Below are 17,439 nucleotides of genomic sequence, written 5' to 3' on the forward strand. Positions count from 1 at the left end.
AAACTTAAACTTCTACAAAAGAAACAAATAAATTTGCATATATTTTTAAGTATATTTTGTATATTAATAAGAAATAAAATAATTTAAAATTGTTACCATTTTAGGGTGTAAGCTTACAACATCACATGCAACATAATCATTTATAAAGTTTGTCTAGGGTCAGCTCAAAATAAACAACTAAATATGTGCAAGCAATTACGACACAACAACAATTTTATGTTTTTTTAATGACTTCATCATTCATTGGAGCCAATGTCACCAAGCTGTTTGTAAAAATTTTTCCCATCAATACTCATTGCTAATACTTTGCGGATGGCATAAAGTGCCAAACTCATTAGCCATGTGGCGCGTGATACCCGAACCAACGTACCGACGTTTATATATATGAACACGTTGACGTTGCCACCTTTCGGGCAAATGACAAATGATGCACAGCAAGCCAATAACGGTCAGCAACGGTTGCAGCGGTCGGAACGGTCGCAACGAATGACGGTCGGCCAAATGGTCGACTGCCCAAATGACTTTAACCTACATTTCTGCATTTTGTTGTTTGCTGTTTGGCAGCGCCAACGTTGCTTTCAACACTCACTCATTTAGTACTTGAACTCGTACGAACTGCATGACTAAGTGTCTGCAACAGAAGTTTGCAGATAAAAGCACATGTAATTATGTAACCAGCTATGCGTTGCACATGGCAAGCGAGTAAGTGCATTAAAGTAAAAGGAAGTCAAAGTTGCAGTGTTCCACTTGTCCACTTGCTGTTCATCGTGAGGCTGCCATTTCGTATTTGCGGCTGTGTTCACTCGAGAATTTCATATGAGCTCATCAAATGGCTGTGCTCAGTTGTTAAGGAAGGATGCTACGCAGTAGGTTGCAGTTGTGATAATTTGTTGCAACATTATGAACCGTTAAACCAGATATTTGGGGGACTTTATTGCGCAAGTTACTCGATGGACGTGTAGAGGTGTTTGATATTAAGGTTGAAAGTGAAACAAGTGTCAAACTTCGATTGTTAGAGCTTTTGGATGTTGAAGTAAAGAGGCGTTGCTGCCCCCGGTGACCTTAAAATATTTATGTCTATGGCGTTAAGTTACAATTTTCTTGCTATGCTATGATATTTCAAAAATATATGTATACTCTGCATATTTTTATGAAGGGTTTGTGACTCCGCTAACATTATATATGTAAGCCTGAATGTAGGCAACATGTTTCTAACTTTACTAATATTTCAAAAAAGATGGAATGAAAATTGGCCATATTGAGAGTTATAAAAAAGAGGGGAAATAAGTGGAGAATTACTTCCAATAGCAAGTATTAACGGCCACCTTCCTCCTACTTAAACCCTGTTACAAATTTACGTTTTGCTATATGTTACAAACTTCATTGAAAACAACAGTAAACAATTCAAGGAAACATTCACTAGTTTAGGAACTAAAATTAATGCAAGTAATTAGTATCCTTCCATTCGGTTTCGTAGATAACGAACTACTTTGGTTGGAAGCATAATGTATTAGGCATACTGTCAGCAGCAAACTCAGGCAGTAATTAATTATTAAACGCGACTGTAATAACAGAGTCAAAGTCGTACTAAAGGGGATGGCATGAAAGTGAAAGTTTGAGCATGTTGGAAAAGAACTGAAACAAAAAGTGAAGAGCTGACTCAAGCCAACATGAAGCACGAAATTAATATATTTTCATCACGCTTGTTAAGTTTGTCAGCGGAGAATTAGACTCGGCTACTCAAGTAGTAATTAATTTACGGGTTGTGCACAGAAATCGAATTTGACCTACTAAAGCTGATGGAGGTAAAAGGGAGAGAGAGAAGGAGGAAAAGCATTGGGGAAATATACTTATACAGATGGGAATAGACGACAGTAGACTGTTAGACAGAGGTGTATGTATGCAGGAAGCAATACTGGCTAAGTGTGCGCGTATAAAGCAGCATTTTAGGCGTTTAATGGTTGGAAAAGGTTGCACGAGGGAAAGTGTTTTCAATTAGTCTAAAATAATTGAATTAATTATGCTTTTATGAGATCGTTGGAAAGGAACAGGGGGGAATATAAAAAGGACAAGTATAAATTTGAAAGCTGTCGGAACATTGGTTTGTGAATCATATGATTTTGAGTGAAGCAACTTTGGTTATTGTGATAAAAGTGGATAAAAAATGAATACAAATAATTTCGAGTGTTTAGAAAATATTGCTTTTTGAAGTGAAAAAATACAGTTGAAGCAAGGCCATGGCTTGATGGCGTGTTTCCAGACATTGCCTGAGGAAAATCAACTACAAAGGATTAGTATACTAAGTTTAGACGTGGTAGATTGAGCGCTGAAGACGGTGAACGTAGTGGACGCCCAAAAGAGGTTGTTACCGACGAAAACATCAAAAAAGTCCACATAATAATTTTGAATAATCATAAAGTGGCATAAAGATGGCAGGCATCAAGCAAATTTGGGTATGCGAATGCTCGGTGAAAAGTGGGTGCCTCGCGAGCTCGCTTTTAGCGAAAAACAACGACGAGTTGATGATTCGAAGAAGAGATTGGAGATCTTCAAGCGTAATAAAACCGAGGTTTTGCATCATTATGTGACAATGTGTGAAGCATGGTGCCATCTTTTCAATCCGAAGTCTAATCAACAGTTATCCGAGTGGACTGCAATCAATGGACCCGCTCCAAAGCGAGGAACAAGTGTATGAAAACGACGGCAAAAATCCATGAATTGGGCTTGAAATCGCTTTCGCTTCCACCATTTTCTCCAGACCGGACCCAGAGCGATTATTTCTTGTTCTCAGATCTACAAAGAATGCTGCCTGGGAGGAAATTTTCGTCGATTGAAGAGCTGATCGTCGAAACTGAAGCCTATTTTGCGGCAAAGAACAAATTGTACTACAAAAGTGGTATCGAGAGATTGGAGGATAGCTATAAACAGTGCATCATCCTTGAAGCGAACTATGTTGAATAAAAAAAGGAAATTTTGCCAAAAAAAGTGTTTGACTATGGTAGATTTCAGAGGGTTGAATTTCATAGCAAGTGAAATTCTAAAAAGCTAAGTCAAGCTTTCCAAAACTTCCCTGAATATATAGCGATGTTATCCCCTAAGAGAGCTTCATTCAGCTGTTTCTTTTGGAAATTATTCTTTGTAAAAAATGAAATATTGTGGACAAAAGTTCGAACTTGGTTTTCTAAAGTCAATAATCATAGAAAAATAAATCTAAATATTATATTTTCACCCAACCATTCTTGCTTGCCAAGAAAATTATGCATTCAAAATGTAAAGGCAATACTGCGCTGCCGAGACTCTCTTCCGCGCACACATACCGAAATATTTTCGAATAAGCCATTCTAAAGATATTCAAACATAAATTTCACATTTTTAAGCGCGGAAATGAAAATGTGTAAATCAATGCATTTTCAGCAATAAATTAGAAGGAAATCGAGCGCGCAGCCACACGGCGACAGACAATTGTGTAGCGCACTGCGGGTGGTGGACCGGCTACAGCAGCGACTAGCTGCCGCATAAATACCTGAACACACACACAAACACATTTGTTAATAAAAACACACAAGATATGCATGTGTCTGTGTGTGTGGCGGCACTGCTGCGCTTGCCAAAGATTTATCTTCACCAAATATCACAAATCCGTAAATCTATGTTACGGAAATGATTTCGTGTCGTTTGTTAACGACAACTTTCGTGCAAGAGAACGACTTTTTGCTCTTTCCTGCGGCATTTGGATTTATTAATTAAATGATAGATACTTATTTGTGGCATTCAGGCGCGTTGATATTCACTTGAAATGCGCTATGGAGCAAATTATTTTACTAATATTCATTTTATTGATTAAAAATTTCTTTGTAAAATACCTTTTGCAGTGATATACAAAATTAGCAGTGATAGAGACATTTTTTTATATAATATTGTGCTGGTTTATAGTGGGAGCGACACCCTCAGTTGATGTTGGCAGCCAAAAGCCCCGCATTATCAGCAAAAAGTGGAAATGAATGAAGCGCACAAAGAGATAGCTATATAATATGGGCATAAAATACCGTTATTTTCTTATACAACAACTTGTTAAACACATTGAACTTCCTGTTTGATTTAATGCCAAAATAAATTAGCGCTGACAAAAGGTTTGTCGTTCAAGTGAAATTCTATGAATTCGCTCATCACTCGGTGTCGGTCTAAATACATATGTATGTATATTAAAGCGGGTCGATTTTCAGGTAGTCATGAGAACCGAAAATTCGTGTTTGCGAGAAATGTTCCTTGGATCGTGCTGAAGAACTTTGCCTCAGAGATTTTGGGTCTAAAACCGACTTCGAGCCAGCGATTTTCCACAGATCGCCAAAAACTTGTTTTTCCCTTACTTTTTTCTTTTTATCTCTTATTTCCAGTGACTTTTCAATCTATTTTGAATGTAATTTTTTTTTTTTCAAAAACTGTTTTCATTGGTTTAATAGTTTTCTAAGAAAGTTACTGCTCTACAAAAATTGTGGAGGAGCTTCCCGTTACAATAAAGAGCGCATAATTGAATAGACTTTCTCAGAGGCGTTTAAGAACCTATTTTTCAGCGTACGAAGTGAAAAAACCCTTCGTGGTTTTTGACCCACCCTAATACACATATATGTCTGTATATTTATATAAAGAAGATTTCTTATATGTCTTCAATATCATAATCGCGATTGTTAAAACAATGTGCCATATAATGAAATTGCACTTCCCTACAAAAAGTACCGTAATAACTGTTATATTGCCTTCTTGGAACTGCCTGTCTGACTTTCGAAATTATTTAAGGCGTGATTATGTGTTTTTCTTCTACAAATACTTGCAAAACAATTTCTATTTCTGATTTTGTTGTAGGGTTTTACGACGGAGTTGGCGCTAAGCTGATAACAATCTACTACCACAAGATGAAGAGCAAGCATTATTTTATTGTAGATAACCAATTTTATTATGCTCATAGTGCAGTTGTTGTTGTTATTAATTTGTATTATACATTTAAATTAATATTATATATTTTATTTTTGCAGGTTACCACAGCTTACGGTCTATGCCAAGATTATTTACCTCCTGATGGTGAGTGAAATTTATAGAACAACTTAACGAAGAAGAAGTAGCTGGAGAAGCTATTTAATATTAACAGTATTAACCTCGTCAAATACTGTTAATATTAAAAATTTATGTGATTTTTAGTTAAATTTTTCTGTATAAAAAGCAACGTAAAAAATTAGAAAAAATTAAGAAAAAATATACAATATGAATAATGAACAAAAATATTCCGAAAATTTTTTAAATAAATTAATTTATTTGGAACAGAATTTCCATCAAACCGACCAAGCACAGCCTTTAAGTATTTTATCTATAGTTATATTCAAATGGAGTTGCCTTTAATTAAAAAAATCCAAAACAAGTACAAACGTTAACTTCGGTTGAAGCTATAACAACACGGTCCAAAAGCAAAGGATTCCTTATAAGAATTTGATATCCACTGTTCAGTTTGTATGGCAGCTGTAAGCTGTAGTGACTCGATATGAACAAAATCTTTGGATATTTAAGCATTGCTTTAGCTGAAAGCCTAGACCAAGTTTCGTGAAGATATCGCGCCAAATTAAGAATTTTTCCATACAAGCACTTATATCCGATCGTTCAGTTTGTATGACAGCTATATGCTATAGTGGTCCAATATGGGCGGTTACGACAAATGAGCAGCTCCTTGGAGAGGAAAGGCGGTATGCAAATTTTCAGATCAATAACTCAAAAACTGAAGGACTAGTGCGCGTATATGAATTTATTTCGGAGTTGAGTTGGAACCGATTGACTAAATTGAGTCTGAACAAAATGAATGCCAAACGTAGCAACATGAAGAATAACCACTAACGGTTTTTGAAGTCCTCGAAATACTTTTCATAAGCACCTTTTGGGATGGCCTTCAGCTCCTTCAGCGAATTTTGTTTTATCTCTTCGATGAATTGAAAACGGGTTCCACGGCGCGGCAATTTAAGTTAGATAAACCGGAAAATATCACACGGAGTCAAATCTGTTGAATACGGTGGTTGATCGATGGTATTCATTTCGCTTTTGGCTTTAAATTCGGTCAGAATCGTCGCTCGATGTGATCGTGCATTATCATCGTGTAAAATCCATGAATTTTTGAATCCACCATCCCGCCGTTTTCGACGTATGTTCTTACGCAATCGCCTCAATACGGCCAAATAGAGCTCCTTTTTGACCGTCTGTCGCTCCGGAAAAAATTCATGATGCAACAAACCACAAATATCGAAAAAATAAGCATAGTCTTGATTTTTGAGTGGCTTTGGCGTTGTTTTTTTGGTTTCGGCTCGTTTTTTCCATCCTTTCCGATGATTGTTCACTTGTTTGCATGTCAAACTCATGAACCCATTGGCAGCTATAATGCTCTCCATGAATGTGGGATCGGAATTCGCACGATCAAGCATGTCTAAAGAAAACTGTAAGACGTACAGTAAACCCTTTTTGAAAAAAATATCCGCTTTATTGGTACCAGTCAACCAAGAACGCGTTTCATACCCGAAATATGCACCAAAACCATTCGAACGGACTCCCGAGAGGTATGACTCTCTTGCCATCTCTCGTAACACTTGTTTGACGAATTTCAAGCATCTTACTCTTCACTTTTTTAATATTTTAATCAGCTGAAGAGGTCGAAGGTCGTCCAGAACGAGGCATGTCTTCAACGATCTCTCGACCGTCTTTAAAGGCTTTGTACCACTCGTAGTCTTGTGTTTTTGATGAAACTGAATCACCGTCAGCCTTTTCCAACATTCACAACGATTCTGCATACGAAATTTTAGTTAAAAATACAAAATTTGATTCTTTGTTCGATATTTTAATCAACGCACTATTGAGGTGATACGAATGAGCCTTATTTGCCCATACGAACATGGAAAGAAATGTGAAAAAATTTCTACAAAAACAAAATAATTTTTTGGTGTAAAAAAACTGAAATTTAACATGTAGAAGTCAGACCCAAAAATCTTGTCTACCGGAATAACTATTATTATATCAATTTTTTTTACTTTATTTAATAATTTTTGTGTTTTAAGTGTTTTTTTACATTCTTAAATTAGTATTTGGTAAATAAAAGTAAAAGCCCATTTGCTCGCTAATTAAATTATTATGCCGGAATTATTTGTTTACATACAAGCTGTTGGCGTTTACCTTTTTCACTATACCGCCACTAGCACATACAAAAATACATACAAACGAGCAAAAATTATGAAATAAAAAGTTTATTTACACATCCGTGATTGTTTATGGGCAAATTGTTGACATTTTTGAAATTCCAACAGCAGGCTAAAACTGTCTATCACTCACTCACTAGCTGTGCCAATGCGCAGAGTAACCCAACGAGCGGAACTTGTGAAATAGCAAGTTATTAGATGGTTGATATTGAAAGCAAAAAAATAAAAAAAAAATACTAAAATAATATTAAAATATAAAAAAAATATTAAAATATATAAAAAAAATATTAAAATATAAAAATAAGAATAAAATTAAATATAAAACCATTTAAGGACTTTTTTCATGTTTTGAGATACAAGTTAAGATTAAATTAGGTGTAAAAACTGTTTTCATATTCTGATATACATATGATGTGTAAAAATATGTGGATGCCACCTTTTTTACTATACAAAATTCTTGCAATCCTTTTCCTTCAATTTCTCAAAACAAGTCAGGCTGCTAGTTCCAGCAAAAGTGTTTATGTGGTTATTTGGTTTTCAGCTTTTATGTGTCAAAGCTTGTTAAATATTTGTTTTTAAATTGTCGATGTTTAATATTTAATTAATTTCATGTGTACTTGCATATACTTGAACTTCGCGTTTTAGCCGAACACGGTTTTTTATTTCTATTTGTTTTTGGTTGCAACATTATAAACAAGTTTGAAAATAAGTAAAAAGTATATAAAACTCATAAATATAAAAAGAGAATAACGACAAAAATAAAAAAAAGCAAACGACAATGCATTCAAGCAGACAAAGCTTATGATCAGCGCTAAAGCAGGTTTAGCGACGGAATCGGAAGTAGAGATCAAGTTCTGAAGAGATCTGTTGAAAAATTTTTACGAGTTCGACGCCAATTATGAGTATGTGGACTATTGTAATTATAACTGGTTAATTGAAAAGTTCCCGACCTACCAGAGTTGGTTTTTTTTTATTGAACATAGTTTCATTCAAGGGTGGTACACTGATTATAGTGATTCCCCAACTTTTCGATACCATTTTTGTAGTACGATTTGTCCTTCGCTACGAAATAGGCCTCAGTTTCGGCGATCATCTCTTCACTAGACGAAAATTTCTATCCCGCGAGCATTCTTTTCAGATCTGAGTACAAGAAAGAGTCGCTGGTGACCAGATCTAGAGAATACGGTGGATGCGAAGGCAATTCGAAGACCGATTCATCGATTGCTGCCAATGCTTTCAACGACTTTTGACGCAATATTTTGATGAAACGACGCTTTCTTTTTCTTCAAATGCGGTCGTTGTTCGGCAATTTCGTGTTTAAAATTGTGCAATAACGCCTATTACATAGTCGCTGTTGATTGTTCTTCCTCTTTCAAGTCAGTCAGTAGAAATTATTCCATGCGCATTCCAAAATATAGACGCCTTAACCTTGCCAGCCGACTGTTTCGTTTTTCCATGCTTTGGAGCGGCTTGATAGTATGCAGTCCACTCGGATGACTATCGATTAGACTGATATGATGGTGCCATGATTCAGGCATTGTTTCATATCGACGCAAAAACTCGGCTTTATTACGTTCGAACATCTCTATCGCGTTCACCGTCTTCGGGGCTCACGTCAAAACTAAGTACCGCGGTGTATGTGTCACACCGGGGACTTTTCAATTGACCTGTTATTGTGATTATAAAGTGTTCATTATATTCCGAACATGATTTATTATTTAAAGTGGCAATTATTATTTTAATTAAAATTCCAGACAATACTTAAGCTCAGACACGTTTAGTGTGAAAGTTAATTCATAGGAAATTCCTTTGGGTATAATAAACTAATAATTACCTACGACTATTAATCACTTAATGAGTTCACTTAACGCGAGGGAGTGAAAATTAAAATCCTCAAACGCAAAATATAAAAGCAACGTTTGTCCTTTAACCATTTAGTTGGCATTCAGCGCTTTGCGGTCTAATAGTTTCTAAAAAATAAAGCAGAACAAATGTTTCGATTGATTTTCTTCAACGCTTTACTAATTCTACACTGTCACGGCAAGCACGCTGATATTGTGGATTTAGTGAATGATTTGAGTCAGGGTTTGACTGCCACAACGAACGTTATCTACGACTTCAACGCAACACCGCATTTGACTGTGATTGCGAAGAGTTTGACTTTACCGAAAATCATAATTACAAAGAATTCTTCCTACGAAATAAGACACACTTTCGATAAAGAAATGTTGAGTGTAATTTTCTTGGCGGACACCCCCACGTTGGACCAAAGCTGGCACAGTGTAGTCTTCGGCACTTTCAAGCGTTTGCACCACACCGATGTGCTCTTCTGCTGGCCGCGGGAATTCACTTCTGCGACTGATATTTGGTTGACGCTCTTCACGCTTTATTGGCAGCATGGCTTCCACAATTTATTGGTGGCAGATGTGCGTGCGCAACTACTAACGCTGGCACCATTTCCACAACTGCGTGTGGTTAATACTACTTTGCAGACATATCTGAGTCAACGCCACAAGACTTGGCGTGATTTGAAAGGTCACCGCTTACGCATCTCTTACGCGCACGATCCACCACGTTCGCTCATCCATCGACAGTCGGAAACAGGAGAGTGGCACTTCGATGGCGCTTCGTCACAGATATTTGCGGCGTTCGCGCAACGTTACAATGCTACGATCGCGCCTTGGATCGCAAGAAACTCCGGTGATATTAATATAGCTCGCATTTGCAAGCAGCGGCTACAGGAAGGAATGGTGGACGCATGCACCGATTGGACAATGCACAGCAAAGAAAACATTTCGAGTACGCCACTACAATTATACGCTTACGAGTTGGCAGTACGTTATGCGCGACCACTTTCCAAGCTGTACTACTTTCAAGTGCCCTTCCAAGCGGCTGCCTGGCAGGCTATCGGTGTCAGCATTTGTTTGGTGACGTTTGCCACATCTCTCTTGACGCGACTGCAGCGCGGTGAGTGGCAAATCGGTCGTTTGGGCTTGGATGTGTGTGCTAGTTTTCTATATTTATCGTTTGACCTGCGGCCAATGCAAACGCACCTGCGATCGCTTATGTTGCTAACGCTTGTAATTAGCGGTTTTATGCTCAGCAACTTGTATCTTGCCTATCTGGCGAGCATACTCGGCAGCGGTGTATATGAGCCGGAAATAAAGACGCTGCAAGACTTTGGGCGCAGCAACATAATCGTTTTGACATATGAGTACCAACATGCTAGTTTAATAAAATTTGGCTTGCCAGCGATTTTGGAAGAACACATGGAAATTGTCAGCCAAGAGCAACTTTTAGTGCATCGCAATAATTTCGACACACGCTACGCTTACATGAATCCAGAGATAACACAGCTACTATATGACTATCAGCAAAAATATTTGCGACGCCCAATCATGAGAAAATTGGAGAAACCGATACTTCGCGCACTGGGAGGACATTCGATCAAAGAGGGTTGGCCACTAGAGGAGCTTTTCAACAAACATTCCTTGGAAATGTTCGCCGTTGGCTTGTACAAGCGACTTAATGAAGATCAGAATTTGAAAACTATCCAATTAGGTTATTTTAATTATGCAAAAGAAGAGCACTCAAGTGTCAAACCTTTGGGTCCAGAATATATTGCTATGCCGGCGTTGCTTTTAAGTTGTGGCTACAGTTTGGGCTTTATAGCACTACTGCTGGAGTTCCTGTGTTATAAATTGAAAAAGTTTCGGGAATAAGTTAACACAAAACCACAAGCACATATCCAAATATGTATAAAATAACAGTTATATTGTCGAAATATAAAAAATTTTATGTAAAGAAGGACTATATATATTGGGTCGAAAAAGTATTTTCGTATTTTGTCTATAGGTATCGTTGCAGTCGTATATTTCCAGTTCTACCAGTCACATTGTGTCATAGTGTAGGAAAGTGAGTGACATTTTAAGCTTCATTTAACCAAAAAAAAAACTTAAATTTGGCGAAGCTGAAAAAAGATGCAGCTGTTCAAAAATGAGTGAAAATAATGAAGAAATTCGCTATATTTTGAAATTTTTGTATAAAAAAGGAAGAATGCCACGCAAGCCAGCAATGAAATTTGTGAAGCTTACGGAGAAGATGCTGTATCAGTTCATGTAGCACAACAATGGTTCGCTCGCTTCCGTTCTGGAAATTTCGATGCGAAAGATGCAACTCCCTCTGGTCGACCTATCGTTGAAAAAGTCGATGAAATTATGAAAAAGATTTACTAGACCCGGCACATAAGCAGCCGTGACATCGCTACGGAACTTAACATTCATCAACTATCGTGTTTGAACCATTTAAAAAAGGCTGGCCACAAAAAGAAGCTCGATGTTTGGGTACCAGAAGAATTGTCTGTGGAAAATTTAATGGACCGAATTAACATCTGCGATTATTTGCTGAAACGAAATTAAATCGAACCGTTTCTGAAGCGAATTGTAAGAGGAGGCGAAAAGTGGATCAAATACGACAATAATGTGCAAAAAATGTCATGGTCCAAGCGTGATGAAGCTCAAAAAATAGGCGCAAAGCCAGGATTGACGCCTCGAAAGGTTATGCTGAGTGTTTGTTGGGATTGGAGCTGCTTCAGCCTGGACAAGCGATTGATTTTACGTTTTACTGTCAACAACTGATGAGATTGAAGCAAGTAGTCGAAAAAACGGTTAGGACTAATCAACAGAAAGGCTTTTTCGTCCATCAGGACAACGCTGGACCACACACATCTTTGATAACTCGGAAAAACTGGGAGAGCTTGGCTGGGAAGTTTTGATACATTCACCATATAGTCCCGACGTTGCACCATCAGACTGTCATTTGTTTCGGTCAATGCAGAACTTCCTTAATGGTGTAAAGTTGGCTTCAAGAAAAGTCTGTGAAAATTACTTGTCTCAGTTTTTCGCCGAGAAACCACAAAATTTTTACACTGCCATAATGTCTCTAGCGAAAAAATGGCAAAAGGTGGTCGACCAAAATTGTACTTATTTGGTTCTTTGAGGATCATTATAAATAAAAATAACAAGTTGAAATTTGATTAGAAATACGAAAAGATTTTTTCGACTACCCAATATCTCAGCATGAAAAGAGTGTGAGAGAGAAAGAGAGTAAGTGAGGAAAATTGAAAGTTTTTTTAATTATTTCTATATAAATGCCTACTCTATTATTAATTCCGAAAACTTTCATTAATTTCTAAATATAAATTCTAAAGCGATTATTTTTTAATTACCATAGAGTCGAGTGTAGGCTCGTGTAAGTCACATATAACGTATAATTTACACCATAGACGACTCCTTTGGGTCTAGCAGACCTATTATTAATGGCAAGCAAGCACTAATTAGACAGTTTGCTAAATATTAGTTTTGAGTACTACATTACAACAAAGTTAGTTTGCAAATAAAAATCCTTAAGCGCAAAATATAAAAGCAAACTCTGCGCCCTTCAACCTTTCAGTGCAGATTCCGCGCTCTTCGGGCCACGTTAAACATATTTTCGTAAAATTAGAATGTTTCGATTGATTTTCTTCAACGCCTTACTAATTCTACACTGTCACGGCAAGCACGCTGACATTGTGGATTTAGTGAATGGTTTGAGTCAAGGTCTGGCTGCCACAACGAACGTTATCTACGCCTTCAATGCACCACCGCATTTTGCTGCGATTGTGAAGAATTTGAATTCCTCGAAGCTCATCATTACCAGAAATCTAACTTACGAAATAAGACACACTTTCGATACAAAAATATTGAGTGTGATTTTCTTGACGGACACCCCCACGTTGGATCAAAGCTGGCACAGTGTAGTCTTCGGTACTCTTAAGCGCTTGCACCACACCGATGTGCTCTTCCACTGGCCGCGGGAATTCATTTCTGCGACTGATATTTGGTTGACACTCTTCGCACTTTACTGGCAGCATGGCTTCTACAATTTACTGGTGACAGATGTGCGTGCGCAACTGCTAACTCTGGAGCCATTTCCAGAACTGCGTGTGATTAAGACTACTTTGCAGTCATATCTGAGTCAACGCCATAATACTTGGCGTGATTTGAAAGGCCACCGCTTACGCATCTCTTACGCGCACGATCCACCACGTACGCTCGTCTACCGACAGTCGGAAGCAGGAGCGTGGCAGTTCGATGGCGCTGCGCCACAGATATTTGCGGCCTTCGCGCAACGTTACAATGCTACGATCGTGCCTTGGATGGCGCCAAGCTCCGGCGATTTTAATATAGATCACGTTTGCAGTGAACGTTTGCGCAAACGCCTCGTGGATGCCTGCAGCGATTGGGCGGTATACAGTCCGGAGGTGATTGTGAGCCCGCCACTACAATTATATAACTGTCATTTGGTGGTCCGTTACGCGCCACCACTCTCCAAGCTGTACTACTTTCAAGCGCCCTTCCAAGCGGCTGCCTGGCAGGCTATCGGTGTCAGCATTTGTTTGGTGACTTTTGCCACTGCGCTTTTGACACGACTGCAACGCGGCGAGTGGCACTTCGGTCGCTTGGGCTTGGATGTGTGGGCTAGCTTTCTATATCTAGGATTTAATATGCGGCCAATGCAGAGCCACTTGCGAACGCTTTTATTTCTAACGCTCTTCATTAGCGGTTTCATGCTCAGCAATTTGTATTTGGGGTACCTATCGAGCATACTCGGCAAGAGTGTTTATGAGCCACAAATTAGGACGCTGCAAGATTTTCGGCGCAGCAACATAACCGTTATGGCGCATGAGTACCAGGATTTTGTATTTAAAAAATATGGCGCTCCAGCGATTGTGGCCGACCGCTTGCATATTGTCAGCTATGAGGAGTTTCTAATGCATCGCAATAATTTCGACACACGCTACGCTTATATGAATCCGGAGATAACACAGGAACTATTTGCTTACCAGCAGAAGTTCTTGCGACGTCCAATTATGCAAATGTTGGAGAAACCGATACTTGTCGCACTGGCAGGACATGCGCTCAAAGAGGGTTGGCCACTAGAGGAGCTTTTCAACAAACATTCTCTCGAAATGTTCGCCGTTGGGCTCTACAAACGGCTGAAAGAAGAAGCGTATCAGAAAACCATAAGTTTGGGTTATGTCAATTATGCGAGAAAGGAAAGTGCGGGTGTCGGACCGTTGGGTCTAGAATATATTGCCATGCCAGCGTTGCTTTTGGGCTGTGGCTTTAGTTTGGGTTTTGTGGCGCTACTGCTGGAGTTGCTGTTTTATAAAATCAAAAAGGTGCGGGAAAATACGAAAGCACAAGCGCGTAGCTAATTTTTTAACAAATAAGTATTATTGTCAAAATATTCATACATTATATATATTCGTATGTTGTAGATATGTTAAGTAAGCCTATCAAGTCATTGAACTGCGTTAGTGGCCATGGAAAATTACGCACTCTGCGCAAATAAATGCAAACACCCGCACAAACCAAAGAGTTCTTTTATTATTATTCGACTTCCTATAATTAGTCAATGTCTGCAGTACAAAAATTTAATAAAAACAAAAAAAATGTTATTGGCATTTCCAAATTGCCACACAAAAAGCCTTCCGTTTATGTGTCAGAGGGTTTTGACGGCTCAAGTGGGCAGCGGACTTCTTGGCTTTCAGTTACATTCGCGCAAGCGAAATGCTGATAAGTTATCGATTATCAGCGATAATGCATTCTTGCTTTGAATATTTTTTCGCTTTCATGGAATTGGAAATTACTGGCGCCTGTGGTTTTTAAGAAATCAGCATGAGCTCCAAAATTGTTTAATATTTTGTCACGAAAAAGAGTCGAAATGTGGTTACTTTTCATACGTCACTAGTGGCGTGCTGATATATGCTTTAAAAATGCTCTGAATCGTGAGGATATAAGGCATTTCGTAAACCGTTTCAATCTATAGAGGCTTGATAGTGGCATAGGTTACTTCTATGGTTACTCTGCCTAGTGCACAGTGTATTGATTCTGAAATCAGCTAAACGGTTTGGAACTTAACTAAAGGGTGATATATTTCGAGGTTTCCTACTATTTTAAAGAAAAAACAGAGCAACATCAAATTTATTTCTTTGATATTTGTTTTTGTTTGTTTATTATTTCTCAGATGGTCAAATCATTCAGTTCAATTTTCAATGACTCGTTCGAGCATTTCGACTGGTAACAGACAAATGACACGCGTGATATTTTGCTTCAAGGCCTGAATTGTAGCGGGATTGTTCGCATAGGATTAAGACTTGTCGCAGACAGTTTTAACAAGTGAAAGGCATTCGTTAACAAGCAAGCAAACGGAGTAGTGCTAGCAAGCGCTGGGAAATGAATTAATTGTCATTTGAATATTTTATGATTCGGTCGAAAATAATTGTAGAATAAATCTGTATTCGTTTAATAACATCTTCAAATAAAATATCTTTGTATACTTTTAATAATAATCTGGAAATAAACGGACATTCTTGACAGACTTTACATAACTCCACAACGAAAAGTCTAAAGATGTGATATCATATGGTCTAGTTTGCCAGCCGACCGACCCGAAACGTAAAACTATCTGCTTTCCGAAATGTTCTCTTAATAAATCTATTGATTGATGCGATGTCTAGGAAGTTGCGCGGTCTTGTTGAAACCAAATGTCGCCGAGATCAAAAGCTTCAATTTTAGGCATTAAATAGTCGATTATCATGTCGATGTCGCCTGGGAAGGTCGAGCGGCTTCAGTTCTAGCACAAGCTGTATTTTGTTCGCTTTCAATTTGAGAACTCGACGTAGAGAGAGAGTTGCTGCGAACGGTGCTAAATCAACTTTTACGGTCTTCGCAAACTGTTAGAAAAGGCTTATGAAGAAAGTGCCTCGTTAAAATTCAGTCTTGTGATTTGAGATAGGTATATTCCAAAATGAATTACCTCCGAAACCTGTGTAATTTTCAAATATTTTCTTCTTAATCCACAACTTATTTAATACAACTGTAGTTTCAAAGGGATACACGGATGGGAACACTATGTATTTGAAGTGACTACCAACATGTTGTTAAGCTAGTTTGAGCGCCACTTAATCAGCGCCTATACAAGTATTAGGCAAATTGTTATTTCCGCTGAAAAAAGTTAAGGAATTTTGAAAATAAACAAAAGATAATATAAATTTAGCAGCCTTGAGAATGTAAACAACAGAAACCTTGTAAAAATTGCTAAATCATTTGTAAATCCATTTGAAGCAGCACTCCTACTGACTTAAGCCATACTAAGCGCGGCACTAAGGCCGCTACTAAAAATATTTAGTAAACAATAATCGGCTGCACTTTGCTAATTATATGCGACTCGATAATATAGATAGAACTAAAATAGATAATATTAAATCAAATCAGATAACGGCAAATCCAAAACAAAGCAATTGTGGAAATTCTCGGAAAACACTTCAATTTTAAACCGGTTTAAATCGGTATAAAGTAGTTGTACTTCTGTGTTTACAAAGAAAGCTGAGGAATGCTTAAAATGTTTCTAATTATTGTGAAATTGTTGCTAAATTATTATCTACAACGCGTTATTCTATTGCGTTATCTCTGTAAGGGTGTTTACCTGTCGAGGTAATCAAATAAAGGCAGCATATGTAACTGACCTTTGCGGTATTAAACGGTTTTCCATTGACATTGACGGGCAAATGAAGCGGTTAAAGCTGGTTGATACATATATTTCGCTCGAAAAGCAAGCCCAAAGCTACGGAATTTGTGCAGCTCTACAGCTTTGTCGAAACTTTAGCTGCTCAATGTCACAATTATTTATTATGAAAAATTTAATCGACAAGGCCTCTAAAAAACTTGAGTGGCTATTCGGCTCAGCCTACAAATAAGGCGTTGATAGCATAAGTGCTGAAAAACTTTAAGGTCATTTGATTCACCCTTAATGTCTTCGTTACTGTCATTGCTAAAAGCTAACTGCCATTGAACCCTCAAGAAACGCAGTTGTAAGGACGGCGTGGGTATGTCATCTAGCCTAACCTCGAGTACACTAATTAACTAAGCATGTTGGTATTTTATCAATTTTCGGCATTTTTGCTAAGGTCGTTCATTTTGGCGAAATAAAATTATGAACGCACAACAATAACAATAAATATGTCCAATTGTATGAAAGTGCGAGTAATTGAGCAAGAACGGAAGAACGTTGAGGAAAATGTGCTTGCGACACAAGTATCTTTTTAATCATATCTGTCTGGTGGCTATCTATGCCAAACGATTGGGCAGGTCGGTGCGGGTGGTGCGAGGCTGGC

The 17,439-nt window shown here is 38.0% G+C and overlaps 1 protein-coding gene across 1 annotated transcript in view; it reads left to right on the forward strand.

The window, feature by feature from the left end:
* Positions 1-17,439, forward strand: part of LOC126755390 (pneumococcal serine-rich repeat protein) — a 165,210-nt gene that overhangs the window by 27,002 nt on the left and 120,769 nt on the right. The window contains exon 2 of the mRNA XM_050467932.1: positions 5,031-5,076. Within this exon, the coding sequence (XP_050323889.1) occupies positions 5,031-5,076 (46 nt within the window). The remainder of the gene's footprint in view (positions 1-5,030; positions 5,077-17,439) is intronic.

Source organism: Bactrocera neohumeralis, chromosome 4 (assembly GCF_024586455.1).
Source record: "Bactrocera neohumeralis isolate Rockhampton chromosome 4, APGP_CSIRO_Bneo_wtdbg2-racon-allhic-juicebox.fasta_v2, whole genome shotgun sequence".
Taxonomy (NCBI): domain Eukaryota; kingdom Metazoa; phylum Arthropoda; class Insecta; order Diptera; family Tephritidae; genus Bactrocera; species Bactrocera neohumeralis.